We start from the raw sequence: 15,607 nt of genomic DNA on the forward strand, positions 1-15,607 counted from the left end.
GAGAGGATTTTTATTACCTGGCCCTTGTGTGGAAGATGTCCGACAGACGATGCGCTCTGTAGATTTGTATGAATGGGATCAGTCGGCAACACAGAAGTTAAGGTTATGGCCCATATTTTTATTTTAAAATGACACAAACTTTCAGGAGAAATGTTTTTCATCCTAGCACAACAGTGTGTTCAGAGCTGTTGTAACTCTCCATATCCTAGATTTAGACCAAGGCTATGGTCTAATATTGATCATATCCATATTTTATCTGCACAATAGGCCTGGGCGGTATGGCAAAAATGTCATATCACGGTATTTTTTAAAATTATATCGGTTTTACGGTATTTGACGGTATTTTTCACAAGGCCGTGATTACTCAGATTATTTTTATAAGAAAATAATTACTGCACTAGATTGGCCTTAAGTAGCCCGTTTTACCTTCATGTGCAGAATACCAGTTTTTCCATGTCCAGTCACAGGTAGGTAAACGCAGAAACCCTTCAAAGTACCCTTGTCAAAAGAAAGCAGTTAAGAAAAAACCACTAGAAAGATAAAATATTGCAGTCAAAATAAACAATTTTTATTGAACACATTTTGCATTTAATCTGTGCAGTTAACCATCTCTATGATTTAACATCCAACGTCATTGTGTTGGTTATCTCGACCCACCGCTTGCTTTTTTTATAAACAGTCCCTTTAGCGAACGTGTCTTTAATGGACGTCTGACTCCGACTGCTACTAGCTGTTTTAGCCTTGGAGGTGGAGGGTGCAGATCGAAGCTTGAGACATTCTCGGTGATCCAAGACGTGTTTTCGGCTGAGGTGATGAAGCAAGTTGCTGGTATTACCCCCTCCGGCTACCACGTTGCTCGACAGCATTAGCATATAAAAGTTGTTTGTTCCACGTCCGAACTTTTAAACCCAAAAACCTCCAAACAACAGACGTGGCTCCTCTTTTTGGAATAAATTCTTCTGCGTTCGAAGTTTTGATGTCGCCGTGACAGCTCCCGCCAGCCGCCATTCTTGGTTTCACCACGCTGTGGTGTTTCTGTGTAGCAGTGAAATGAGTCCCCGCTGAAACACTTTCCTACTACGAACGTTCTGTACGTAGTCTAAGCCATTCACCAGTATAGCGGTATGTGAAAAATTCATATAATCCCCAAAATAAATACCGGTTTTCGGTATGAACCGGTATACCGCCCAAGACTAGTGCACAACGTACGAAAAGCACCCAAATTTTGGGATCAGATCACTTTTCTTTTTCAAAACTAGAATGAAGTCTGTGGCGAGTGTTTTTCCATACTCTTCCTTACTTTCACTACAATTCAAACCTGGCTACTGGTCAAATGAGGGTCTGTTGGCTGTCACCCAGTCTTTCATGAGTGTTGTGGTAAAAGCAAAAGCTAGTTTGATGTGCTAATAGAGGTGCTGAAAAAAATCGATTCAAGTCTGAATCGGGATTCTTATTTTTAAAGATTCAGAATCGATTCACAAAGGTTCAGAATCGATTCCAAGAACTGAAATATTTGGCACGTTACAGGTCTGAGATGCACTTTTTTGATCTTTGTTAGGAGAGTCAGTACTCCGTTTACTTTTGTGGTCCCCTAAATTGAGATGATTTATGTTTGAATCTGCTGATAAGAGGGCACTTGAATGTAATTTTTTCTGTACTCAGAAATTTGAGATATTCTCATTTATTTTCTAAGTTGATAAACGAGTACTCAGGATTACTCATGTATTTATTTTAAGTTGTAGATAATGAGAGAACACATTTTCCTTTGTAAGAAATCTGAGGCACTTTTTTAAACAGGTTGAGGACTCAAATGTTAAACTTGTTTCCACAGATACTTGAAAAGTATTTGACCGTATTACTTTGAAAGCTACTGTTAGGTAGTGGTGTGCATCTCTACCTGCCTCACGATTCGATCCGATTCCGATTATCTGCCTAACGATTCGATTTGAGTCTGAAATGCATCACGATTCTTCACACAAAAATTTTCATTACTTAATAAAAGCAGTAGAATAGTTTTCAATTTCTTTTTGATTTAGAAATCCCTGAAAAATAGAACATTCATCTATTCACTATAGTGAGCAATAATGTTTAAAGTGTGCTGCCTATAATTACTTAAATAATATAAGAAATAATGTTTTCAGTAGAGCAGCTTTAAGATAGAATATTACTGAACTTAAACATAGTAAACAAATACTGTGTTAAGTGATTCTTTCACATCCAGGATCCCAAAACAGAAATTAGCCCAGACATCTGATTTAAATGTAACAGGTACATCTTTGATTACTGGTAATGTTGGCCCTGTATCCCTGTCCGCCTTTTCTGTTTTAAATTGGCGCTAGGGCAACGCAGTGCGCATGTCATTGCAACTCTGCCCCCAGAAGTAATTATAAAACCTCAAAACTTTATTTTCCTGCATAGACATAGACCAGGAGTCGGCAACCTGTTCCCATCAAAGAGCCATTATTACCCGTTTCCCACAGTAAAGAAAACACCGCAGCAGCCGCGGCGTTGTGGGCGGGGCCTACCCTCAGACAGCAGCCGGTACCGGTCGGTCGCTCTTGTACGTCAAAGCTGTCTTTCATAAGACGATAATCAATAAAACGATTTATATAAAGTGGATCCAGAAGTTGTAGCCCGTCTCTGCCTACAGTATTTTGATATTTTTCACCCTGTTGGTGGTTTTACTGAGCACGTGCCACTTTTGTCATACGTTTCTTTTTAAAACATGTTTAGACTGTTCAGAACACAAATCCAGGCTCTGTCACGTTTGATTGTTGTAATTAAACTTTGTAGGTGGGGAAGGTCAGAAAAGGATCCGATCATTTTGTTTTTCCCTCATTTACAGTGACGGAGACAACGGCGCAGTGCGCCTGGCTCTGGTGTTAATCAGGTTAAATTATATCTCTTTGCAACAATTTTCACAAGAAAACAGAACAGTTAAAAGCAGGGCTTGTGTTGTGTTGACCGGATAGTTCCCGTATTTAACCGTTTATTTTGACGGAGAAAGAATAGAAAGAACTACCCCGACGCATGCAGACGAACTGACACTTTATTCGTTTCGCGCAGATGTAGCTAAATGATTCCCATCTGAGCTGGACACTGAGCTCAGCACAGCTCGCTGTCAGCGCGTACGTACGGCGCACAGCGAGCTGAAGATGTGGAGAGGGGCTTGGAGCACGTCGCAGAACCAGAGCGCATGCAGGAAGATTCCTCCGACTGAAGCGAGACTTGTCACTTAGAAAATGTTCCCTGATTATGAAACTTTGGCTGAATAGCGCTTGTTCCTGTCTCCAGTGTGGCGACACATCCAGGAGCTGAGGAGAATCCCAGAATCTCACGTCCTCGTCAGCTCAGAATGCGCCTTTATGATTACGCACAAGCGTGACGCGTCAACCCGGTCTCACAGTAAGACCGGGTTGGACCTGTTCAGGTTTACGCAGACAATCTTTACATTTAGAATTGGCATACAGATGTAAAATTAATGCAGTAAAATATAAAGCATTTTATTTAAATATCCATTCATTATTTTATAAGCACAGAGAGCCGCATCAGATGGATGGAAGAGCCGCATGCGGCTCCAGAGCCGCGGTTGCCGACCCCCGACATAGACATAGGGAGAGAATCTCATTATGTCACGTTGCTGCATCGATGCGGAATCGTGCACGGCTGAATCGTGATGCATCTTAGAATCGATCATTTTTCCCACCTCTACTGTTAGGTAGCTACAGATGTGTTATATTTTACAAGGTAAGCAAAAATAAATGTTGCCTTTTGGTCAAAAGATTGTTTCTGTTTACAGTTTTAGAATCACTTTAGTTTACCTTGTAAATAGGGATGTGAATCTTGGAGCAACTCACGATTTGATTTGATTCCGATTCTCTGGGTGTCTATTCGATTCAGAATCAATTCTCGATTTAAATCAATTCACAATCAATGTTAACAAAGAGTGTCAGTTCCAGGATGAACTACTTTGTTGTACAAGTTAGTTAAAGCTATGGGACATTTTTGTTTGACTTTAAACTGGTCATGCTCCAAAAAAGCTAATTTACAAGGTAAACTAAAGTGATTCTAAAACTGTAAACAGAAACAATCTTTTGACCAAAAGGCAACATTTATTTTTGCTTACCTTGTAAAATATAACAAATCTGTAGTTACCTAACAGTAGCTTTGAAAGTAATACGGTCAAATACTTTTCAAGTATGTGTAGAAACAAGTTACATGAGTAATCCCGAGTACTCATTTATCAACTTAGAAAATAAATGAGAATATCTCAAATTAATGAGTATGGAAAAAATGACATTCAATTGCCCTCTTATCAGCAGATTCAAACATAAATCATCTCAATTTATGGGACCACAAAAGTAAACTGAGTACTGACTCTCCTAACAAAGATCAAAAAAGTGCGTCTCAGACCTGTAACGTGCCAAATATTTCAGTTCCTGGAATCGATTCTGAACCTTTGTGAATTGATTCTGAATCTTTATAAATAAGAATCCCGATTCAGACTCGAGTCGATTTTTTTTCAGCACCTCTACTTGTAAATTAGCATTTTTGGAGCATGACCAGTTTAAAGTCAAACAAAAATGTCCCATAGCTTTAACTAACTTGTACAACAAAGTAGTTCATCCTGGATCTGACACTCTTTGTTAATACTGATTGTGAATTGATTTAAATCGAGACTCAATTCTCAATCGAATCGACACCCAGAGAATCGGAATCAAATCAAATCGTGAGTTGCTCTAAGATTCACATCCCTATGTGCTAACCATACTCTCTGTGTACTTGGGAGTATTTTGCCACGTTTAGATGAGCAACACGGCTTCAGGATTCCCATTAAACGTAGTTATTGACCAGACTATTGGTATGTTTCGACAGCAATTTCTGGTTTTGTTGGTGAGACTGATTAGCTTTTATTTTACCAGATAAATGAACTGATTATAGACTGTTAAACACAGTTGAATGACTTAAACTGAAGCTGTAACAGAGTTAAGTGCCGCCCAAGTGCTCCTTTGAGGAAAGCTTGTAAAACTGAAGACTGGTTGTTTTACCTCCCGAGAAAAACGTTCCGAACCACGAGTTATTATTCGAAAACGGACCAGTGCAGACCTTTACAACAGACTAATGGCAAAATAAAACCAATAAAGATGATATGAAGTATTGTTTATGGCAGTGGTTCCCAACCTTTTTCTCAAGGGACCCCGTTTTTTTACCAGTAAAATTTTTGACGACCCCCTCCCATTCTCTCTTCCATTACAAACATTATTAAGAAATGATAAAATTGTTCAAGCACATTTTAATATGCTTTGATTCAATAGATAACAGTAATAGTCGGCTCCAGTACAGAACAAAGTCATTAACAAAACCAAACAGAGCATAATGTGCTTGACAGCTTGTATTACTTTTCTGAACACATTGTTTCTTGTAAACACTGATGAATCAATCATTCCTTTCAATAAATGTTTGACACATAAATAATACACTGAGCAAAATGTACTTAAATGTGTATATTACTGTTTATACTAGATTATTTACTGTAAAGGCTGTGATTAATCAACCAGTCCTATCTTTAATGAACTTTTGACACTTGAAAATAAAACAGTGAGCTGAGCAAAATGTTCTTAAAAGTGTGTTACCTTTTCTGTACTAATTATTTCCTGTCTTAATGTCAGTAAACTTTTCACTCATGAAAAAAAGTGAGCAAAATGTAGGCTATAAACAAGTAATTAATGAAGTTTTAACCCCTTAAAGTGGAGAGGTCCTGGCGACCCACTGAGAGGCTTTGGCGCCCCCTTGTGGGGGTCGGGTCCCCCAGAGGTCCTGGCGACCCACTGAGAGGCTTTGGCGCCCCCTTGTGGGGGTCGGGACCCCCAGGTTAGGAACCACTGGTTTATGGGACAGTTCTGTCACAGATATGTGTCTCAGAGTGTCGATGAGTCCCCTCAGGCCTGCAGAGTGTCTTATTTTTTTTAGTGTCAACCTGATGGCAGGTTTGCTTTTTGTGCCTGTCTTATTGATCTCTAAGAGCGAGAGTGCTGTAAAAACACACTTTACCCAGATACGTCCCTGAAGTCCTAACATGTCAAACCTGAACATTAGCTGGTTGTCGGATAACACGAGGGCGGTTTTCAGACCGCAGATGAAAACGTCTTTTAAAATAGCAATTACACAAATACAGACAACCCCCCATCTCTCCTAAATGTCTACGTCCAGCATGTGGAGACGTTTGTGAACATCACAAAGAATATTAGGTCAGTATTTCATTTTGTACAGGCCTGTTAAAGACGACTTGTTTTGGTCCTCGTGTCCCTGCAACACCAAATAAACCCTCGGCCCCAATGAGAAACGACACGGGTCACTTTGTTCCGGTCGGCGTTTTGTCAGAAACAGTGGTGCTAGGCTTTATTCGCTGATCCCTTGAAGAAATGGCAGTGCTGCGTCGTCATGAAGCCTCCGAGTCCCGAGTCATGAGCCAGTGGGAAGAACGACCTTTTCTGAGTCCAAGCACAGCCTAATTAGTAGTTGTTGACATTTTCGGGTGTGCGTTCGAGTCACCAGGGCTCCTGCAGCTCGTGCAGATATGATGTGAAGAGATTGCAACAAGATTTTTCAGTACTGTTGGGACCCGCACCGACAATGTGTAGGTTGGCTTCACATTGGTTACGGCCAGCCGGCAGGTCATTTGTATGCTGAAACGCGAGAGAGCTCAGAAGTTCCCAACACGTTACAGGACAGGATGCGTGTGTTTACTGATCAGTGAGGCAGCCACATTCCCAACGTTTGTTTTCTTGTTTTGATGCGTTTCTGAAAGCGAAAGAGGGAGCAGCACGCATCAAAGAAAGCTCTAGTGGCAGAAAAACAATAAAATGACAGACGGACTGAAGTGATGTGAAAGTATTACAAATGGTGTTCTCCAACTTTTTGTCTTTTAAAACTCTGCAGTCATTTGGGACTTGACAGGTGCACAAATCGATTAGAAAACTTTTAAAACCGCTTAATTCCCTCCACGCCTGACTACAGCTGTTTCCAGAGTTTAAATCTTACACAAAAGTGTTGGGTAATGTTATCAATCCAAGATTACCTTAGGGAAAGTTCAAAGCACAGGGGGTTATAGTAATCAATCAACACCAATACCAATCATAAACAATCAATTTAGACTTTGCAAAGTGGAGAGGAAAAGATACACACCAACAACGGGTCTCAGTTCGCTCTCTCAGACTGACGTCCTCCGAAAGCATTCGTTAAGCACACACACAAAGATTAACGCACACACATTTTGACATTCCTTAGACTCTCAGGCGGGAAAGCAGTAAAAGGAGGCTAAACTTTCTCCAGGTGCACCCTAAATCAACAAAGCCATTGCTAGCCTTTCTCAAGGGAGGTTTACTGATAAAGGTCTGTTCCAAGGCAAGTTCATCCTCCCTGTAAAGGTTGGTTTATGCTGGACGCGTCTGCGAGGTCCGCACGGCTCTGCGCGGCAAAATTGTGTCTTTTTTACAACCACGCCCCTCCACCGCGCCTCCAACCGGACCAAACTTTCCGCACCGCGCACCTAGGAAATTTTCTAACCACGCGGACGGTCGGACGCGGAAAAACATGGCGGACCGGTAAGAACTAGTAGACATTTGTATGATTCAGCTACCAGAGATCACCGTGATCAACATGTTGTTAATAATTCTTGGAGAGAAATAGCTCGCACTGTCGGAAAAGACGAGGACGCTGTTAAAAATGCTGGAATGCCATGTTGTAAACAACAGTAATTTCTACTTCTACTATGGTGTAGTGTTGGATGCATGCCGTAGAGCTCCATGCTGCCCCCTACAGTTTGGGAGAATATTGGCTCACCGCAGAGACAAGCCGCATGAACCATAAACGCTGCAAGTTGTGAAGCGCGTTCCATCCGCGAGCCGCATCACCAAGCGGGAAGTAAATGCGTCAAACATAACCCAAGCTTTAGCCCTACTGGAGCCTGGTATCTATCAACCAATGAAAAGGATGAAGCTCCGTTTAATAAGACACCAAATGTTTAACAGTCAAGACATTGATATTAGTTTAATAATGATAATCAGTTTTTTCTAACAAAAAGTTTGTTAGTTGCATTATTTTAATGTCACACTGGAGCCCACCGTACACACCTGCTATCTATGTGACCTGCTGCACGTGGCTCAGGTGACCTGGGGCTATTTATTTTTTGGGAATGACGGTGACTCGGTGTGAATGAAACCTTTTCCAAGTCACTTGTCAATTAACTGGTTCCTTTCTTCAGCTTAAAAACCTTTAATGTCTGAAAAATGAATAGGAATTAGTAAAGTGACTTAAACAGTCACCCCTAAAACTAAGGTCCGCTTCTACACTCTTGTCCACTATTGGTGACTTTAGACTTTGTGTTAAAAATTTTGTTACCTTTAAGACCTGGTGCATGGTGTACAAGCTGCCATGTTGAGAAGAGGCTTCAAATTTTACATGTTTATGCAAAAGATTTTTTTTTATTAAGTGTGTTCTCTAATTGGAGCAAGAAGTATGATCAAAGAGTTAGATTAATGGTACATAATTATGAATTCTGCATGTGTAATTTCAGTAAAATGCCACAGTTTGAAATTTAAAGCCTTAAAGTGAGTTGTTGTTGCTGCAAAATTTAGCTTCCTCATAAAAGGCCTTTATTTAATTGGATCAGATGTAAAACAAGTGCTGACATTTAAGCTAAGTGCACTGTAAGTTTGTGGGAAATCTGTGAAATCTGCAGTCTCCTTTAATGTTATTGCAGTAGCTTTTTGGAAGACGGCTATAGAGAAACACGAGTCAGCTTTAAGCAACGCTGACGTGTCTAGTTGCCTTAGAAACCTGATCATTTCACCTCCAGGAGCATCTTTTCTCACGGCTACGAGCTGACAGCTGAGGGTGGGTTTGAGTTTATTCTCCTGAAGCTCAGGGGAAGGGAGCATGGTGTTGACTCAGTCTATTCCCCCTGAGCGTTAGACTGGGCGGTCTGGCAGCATGTCACAGACTGACAAACACAGATTGAGCCATGACCTTCAACATGTTGGGTGGCGATCTACCAGAGACGATGTGTAGACTTCCAACTCCCTCAGGGCTTGTAAGCACGAGTCAGAAGAAATGTGGACAACATGAGAATTTCAGGGAAAAGGAAATAATGTTAAAGATAGATTGTAAATAACTGAGTTAATGCATAAACAGGTGTTCTAATTAGGGCACTAGGGGTCTGTATCGGCCAGATTCTAGTGATACTATATATCACAATATAGGGGAGACGATACAATATTTATCACAATATAGGGGATAGGGGTTGTATCAACTAGTCGACTTCACTGCTCTGTAGTGACTTTTTATGACTTTCATAGACTAGTTGCTGTCACGTGATAATGACCGACAAGGTGCAGTCCTCAGAAAAGACAGCAGGTGACGAGCCGCGTCGGTATCTGACGCCCGCGGTAAAATGGACATTTGACCGAATTGTGACCTTTACCTTCTTGCAATTTAACCTTCCCCTCACCTCCATCCTAACCGTAACCAGCTTGAGCATGCAACGCTCTGTTTCACCTTTTGTCATTCCTCTCAAACCAAATCAAAGATACTTTATTAATCCCAGAGGGAAATTAGAGTTTCAGTACACACAATTCAGAGATCAGACATACATAGGCATAGACACATGACAAGGATTGGTGACTGTGGTCATTCGCAACCCTGAGTAGCGCTACCTTAATAGAGATAAGAGGGTTACATGAGGATTGGTTCAGGTGGAGGGAAAAAAAGAGGCACTTCAGAGTTACCCTCCATAGGGAGGGCAACTTTGCTCTGCAAAAAAAAAAAAAACACCTCAGACAGAGAGATATGCAACAGACTTCAGACAACACAACATAAGTGTCCACTAGGTGGGGTGGTGGGTTGGGACTCTCCCAGCTTCAGCTTCTGCAGCCACGATGAACAGCGCATGTCACCTCAGTGTGGATGGGGGGGGAGGGGGGGGGGAGCATTTAGGGTTGGAGGGTTGCAGTGACCCTCGACGTTTCAGCGGCCTTCCCGCAGTCCCGCCCAGGCTGGGAAAGCAGGCGGAGTTGAGTTGCCATAGCAACGGCACATTCCACATATCTTCTGAGGGGGGAGTTTTCGTTGGAGCCTTGCAGGCCCAAGGACGCCAGATTCCGATTAGAAATTGTTTTGGGGCCAGACAGAGATAATTTCCTCTCCGACTGTCTTACAGTTTGTTGGTCCTCAACCTCTCAAAATCCCAATTAATAGACGTTAATCTGTCCCGATCTGTGCTGATTTGCCCGCTCTCTCCTTGATGGCATCCATCTTTTGTGCCAAAGAATGAATCTCGGCCAAAGTCCCAAGCTTGCGATTCATCTCGACAATCATGTGAGTCTGTGAATTCACAGCGCGGTGCAATCCATCTCTGAGCTCCGGGATCAGGCCAATATTCCTTGACAGCTCTTTAATTTTCCGGTAAGCCAAGTAGCCTCCAAGGCCAATGAGCAGGAAACCTGACACCAACACCACGAATATCCACACGTCTTCAGAGTCCTCCACAGACAGCTGAGATGAACAAATTAAGTTCCACTGTTTCCAGGAGTCCATGATGTGTCCAACTGGGTCTGTCCCGGCAGGACATCCGGGAGTCCCTTCTCCCGTTCTCATCGTTGAAAAATTTTTATCAATCGCGTTGAGACCAGCTAACACGCTTAACAGAAAATGTAGACTGACATACTGGGTAAAGGTTAGGGTGGGGGCGGGGCTTAATTTGAGCCAGATCATGTCGGAACAAGATCCGGGTGCTGTCTTATTTTGAAAGGACCATTCCGGCAACTGTCTGCTAGGATCCGGCAATTCACACGACCAATTTGTGCTACGCAGGGTTCGAATTACGGGTGAGCTGAAGGGACCCCGGCTCACCCCAAAGGATGACGGGCTCCCCTGGAAGCCCTCAGCATACACACCCAGGGGAGCCCAAAAAAGATCCTGGTTCTACTGACATTACGTTATTCATGTGGACTCTCCAGGGATTATTTTGAGCTGAGAGGTGCAGAGCTCTTATGGGCTCGACACACGGGAGGCGACATCGCCTCTCCTTCATTCATTTTCAATGAGACATGCGTGACAAAGCGATAATCGTGGTTCTCCCTCCTACTAAGCGAAACGCAAAAAACGTGCGTGTGAAATTTTGCCCTTGTGCACGTGTCGTGCACAGGCGACCCAGCGACGCGATCTCAGAAAGTTGAAATATTTTCAACTTCTCATCGCTGTCGCTCGGACGAGGACCAATCAACGGAGGTTTCATTCACTGACCAATGAGCGGACAGGATGCTCCGTACATCTCTGAGCAAACATGGAGAAGTTTATTATTATGTTTTATAGTAAAATCAGAAGTAAGATTTCACACAACTCTAGCAGCACCTTGTGAAACATCATATCTACCACTTTTTAAACTCTGAACCGCTTAAATAACCTTAATTCCCTCCAACCTGACACAGCCAAACAAAACGTGATCGCGGTCGTTTGTCGCCTCCCGTGTGTCGAGCCCCTTACGCGCTCCAGACATCTGCGTCCAACTGCAGTTCAAAGGTAACTCGTGAGGTGAATATATATGAACCCAGGTAGCAGTTTTTCTTTAGGATTGAGAGGAGATGCTGGAAGATAATAAACAGAGACAGGACAGAAAATAATAAAAACAAGTTAGTTTTTGTACCTGGTGGTTGCAACAAACAGACACCACTGAAGGTATTCAGAAGTGAGGAACAGGAAATGAAATAATTATTTTAATGTTTAGAGCAGCAGGAACTCCGAGAGGCTGCAGGCGCATCAGTGAGTTTGCAGCTGCTGTGCAGGGGGAGGGGGGAGAGGGCTGAAGCAGGGGGAAGGCAGGGTATCCGCGGGTCCTTCAAAAGTCTTAAATTAGCTTTTCCAAATTTAAGGCCTTAAAAATCCTTAAAAATGACAAATAATCCTTAAATAGTTTCCAAAGGTCTTAAATTACCAAAGACCCAATAAACAAGATTCTTTTATTTCTATAAAATTTTCGTGAATTTCTAGTTCAGCATTTTTTGTGTACGATGTTGGCGTAAGCGGAGCTGTACACGTTCAGTTGGTTGTGAAAGGGGGCTATTTTTAGATGAGCACATTAGCTGGTTAAGCTAGTGGGAGCTTGCGCCATGGGGAAGTGCAAGTTTAATGGTAACGGGATGGCTAATCCCACATTCGCGACGTGGTTAGCACCGGTTCCAGGCAATAGCTGGAAATTATAACTTAAATTTAATTTTAAAAATAGCTTAAATTTGGTCAAAGTGGCTTTAAAAAAGGTCTTAAAAAGTCTTAAATTTGGCTCCCTTAAACCTGCAGATACCTAGGGGGGAGGACTGAAGCAGGATGCAGCAACTACCATTGTTAAAAGAGATGTTTAACTTAGAAAATGTGGGTGGGAGTAATTTTAATTGTCCAAAACTCCAATGAACCAGCCCCAGTAATTACGTGGGATTTTGTTGTTCTATCTCAAAGAAAGTGGTTAAACTGCTGCAACCCAGCAGCCAGTTTGAACTGCACCACATAAAAGAAACAGTAAATGTTTGCATGTAAATTCTCCATGAAAGAAATTGATGCACCGCTTTTAAATGTCTGATAGTACCCATAACATGAAATATCATAATATTTCAGTGTTTCTATATCCCCGTCAGACACAAATTTATTTTTGTGTGTTTTTCAGGAACTGGAGGAGAATTACCAGCGGGCGTACTCTGAGGCCCTGACGGCTTTTGGGAACGGCGCTCTGTTTGTAGAAAAGTTCATCGAAAGGCCAAGACACATAGAAGTTCAGATCCTTGGTAAGTGTCTCTTTGTTTGAGTTCATTAGGAAAAGCTCAGAAAGTCAGCTGATCTCGGGGTAAAGCTGCTCGATCATAGATAAAAAATATTCCAATCAAAATGATTTACCCTTATTAATCATCAGTTTTGGAAAAAATAAAATAAAAATTGTGTTTTATTATATTATTAAATATTCTTTCATGAATTCAATCAAAAATATCAAAATTTCATGAATATTTATTCATTTGAACATAAATTTAGCAAGAAGTGTTTTCAGTCATCAGAGCATTAATTATTTATTGAGGAACTAATGATCAGCCTGTAAACTATTGAGTCACAAATGTTCCTGGTGTTTCACATGATTGTCTCATAAGAGCCTAAAGAATTACATTTAATTTAAACTCATTTTTTCTTCACTGTCTTACATGTGTTCAAGGCATGCACCTGGTTAAAATGCTGTCTTCGTGTCTCCTGTGCAAATGGCAATATAGTAAAAAAAAATATAGAAATACGTAGTAAAAAGGAGGACAAAAATCCTAGTTGTGTTCAAAACAGCAATAATGACACATTATGAAAATGATGTCAAAATAAAACCTTTCACAAGTCAGTCCTAAATCCACACAATCTTCAAACATAACACACACACACATAACACACTTATTTTTTTCCGGAACTGTGCTGCTCTGGGTGGCTGCATGTTGGAGTAGCTCTGTTGACTATATGTAAGTTTTGCCTTTTCTTGGACATTTTTTCTTCTAGTTTCTCAAGAAAAACTATTTTTTTGGACATTTTGCTTTTATGTTTCTGGTGCTGTGAAGCTTGGAGGATTTTTACTGCTATTTTTTAGCTTTTTTCACTTTTTGAGCATTTGTTACGATGCGTAACCATGGCAACAGTCTGGTTTACAATCTGGAGCAGCTGATTAACATCGGACAGGCTGAAATAATACCTCAACCGAAGCCACAAATCCCAAATGAGCTAAAACGCAAGAAGCGTGGGTGCAGAGCGGGAGCAAAACGGAGACAGAGAAAGAGGAAACTCGACCCATCTCTTCCATCGATCATAATGGGCAATGTGAGATCACTGGCCAACAAGATGGAGGAACTCCAAGCCCTTTCAAGGACTCAGCCAGAGTTTCGGCGGTTTCGGAACCGCTGGAGGAGATAATGCAAAGAAGGATTCTCCAGAGAATCAAGAAAATGATGGACAACCCTGAGCATTCTCTTCACAAGACTGTCCGACAACGGAAGAGTGTCTTCAGTCAGAGGCTTCTTCAGTTTGGCTGCAACACTGACCGCTACTGGAGATCCTTCCTGCCAACAGCCATTGTAATATACAACAACTCTTTGATGACTTGATTATTATTATTCTGAGCTACTACAGCAATCAGTTTCCCTCTGGGATTAATAAAGTATTTTTGAATTTGAATTGAATAACATGTTGTGTTTCACTGGTGCCCCGGTTTGCTTACTGACGATGACGTTCGGGACACTGAGGTTTCTACAGTGTTTTTTGTCACATTTTCTTTCTTTTTTTTAAATTTTCTTTTGTGGATGTTCTGTCTTGTAACTTTTAGCTGCAACATGGAGTTAACTGGCTCATTTTTGGTCTACACTACATATCTGAATGAGTGCCACCTTGTCGCCTTCACCTTTACTGATCTAATTGTGGTTTACGGTTGATCACACAAAATCGTACAATACAGATCATTTTAGTCTTAAAGTAACAGTGTGTATTTTTTCTGGCGATAGGGAGCAGTAGGTACCTAAATCATTGCAAGCAAGTAGTGTTTTTGTGTTGGAGTCAGACCTTACCAACGGATGCCCATTAGGGTAAAAAAAAAAACCCTGGGGAGTGCAAACTTGACCAAAAATAACGAGCACATCAGACTCTTTCATCACTGGCAACGAGTGAAGAGGTAAATGTGTAAAACAACATTTAAGAATGGCGAAAGTTTCGTAACCATTTGTTACAGATCAGCAAATGCATTTTGTCCTCATGGGCTCCTGTAGAAGGAAACATGGCATCGCCCAGAGACTTAGACTCGTTCCCGTGTATTTTAGACCTGATTTTTATGGTTATATGTTACAAAGCCGCCAATATTTTTCAACAACTGGGCGTCATTTAATTAATTTTTAGCAACATTTTGATGGATTTTTCCAGACTATTGGTAAAAACTACACATTGTCTCTTTAAACGATTAATCCCTGTATGCCTGAAGCTCATCTCAGCTGTTACCTGCCTGTCTGTCACAACACACACAGGAGAGTTTTTCACGTTAAACATCATTAAAGTTTTAATTATAAAAAATAAAGTGTGAAAATGTGTGGATCATCAGGAAAACAGCAGAATTATTAGATTAGATTCAGATTTTAACTCCCCATGTCCATTCCATGATTCTGTTTGCTTTTCCCATATTATGGAAATTCCTAAGCCCTGGGTGGAAGTCAGTGTCACTCACAAGGCAAGTGTGTGTTCAGAACGAAATGCGACTAATTAAAGTAATTGTTTTGCTGATTGCATCATTAGTTGTGATTGTTTTTGAGCCATAATTGAAAGCCTTAGCTTTGACACTCTTTGTACTTTTTGCAGCAATGCAGAGGAAACAATATGTCATTTATTTTGGGAATGCACTTATACACATGTATTTTGGATTGATCTAAATAATTTTATAAGCACCAAAATTGATCCCTCATGTAAACTGAAATTTCAACACATTCTGTTTGGCCTCTCACATACCGATAAAATAATTCCAGGAAAAACATATATTATTAATAGGCCTGGGCGGTATGGCATA

The 15,607-nt window shown here is 41.2% G+C and overlaps 1 protein-coding gene across 2 annotated transcripts in view; it reads left to right on the forward strand.

The window, feature by feature from the left end:
* Positions 1-15,607, forward strand: part of pcxb (pyruvate carboxylase b) — a 471,382-nt gene that overhangs the window by 37,621 nt on the left and 418,154 nt on the right. For both annotated transcript variants that reach the window (XM_015952373.3, XM_015952374.3), the window contains exon 7: positions 12,713-12,830. In XM_015952373.3, coding sequence (XP_015807859.3) covers positions 12,713-12,830 — 118 coding nt within the window. The remainder of the gene's footprint in view (positions 1-12,712; positions 12,831-15,607) is intronic.

Source organism: Nothobranchius furzeri, chromosome 14, assembly GCF_043380555.1.
Source record: "Nothobranchius furzeri strain GRZ-AD chromosome 14, NfurGRZ-RIMD1, whole genome shotgun sequence".
NCBI lineage: Eukaryota > Metazoa > Chordata > Actinopteri > Cyprinodontiformes > Nothobranchiidae > Nothobranchius > Nothobranchius furzeri.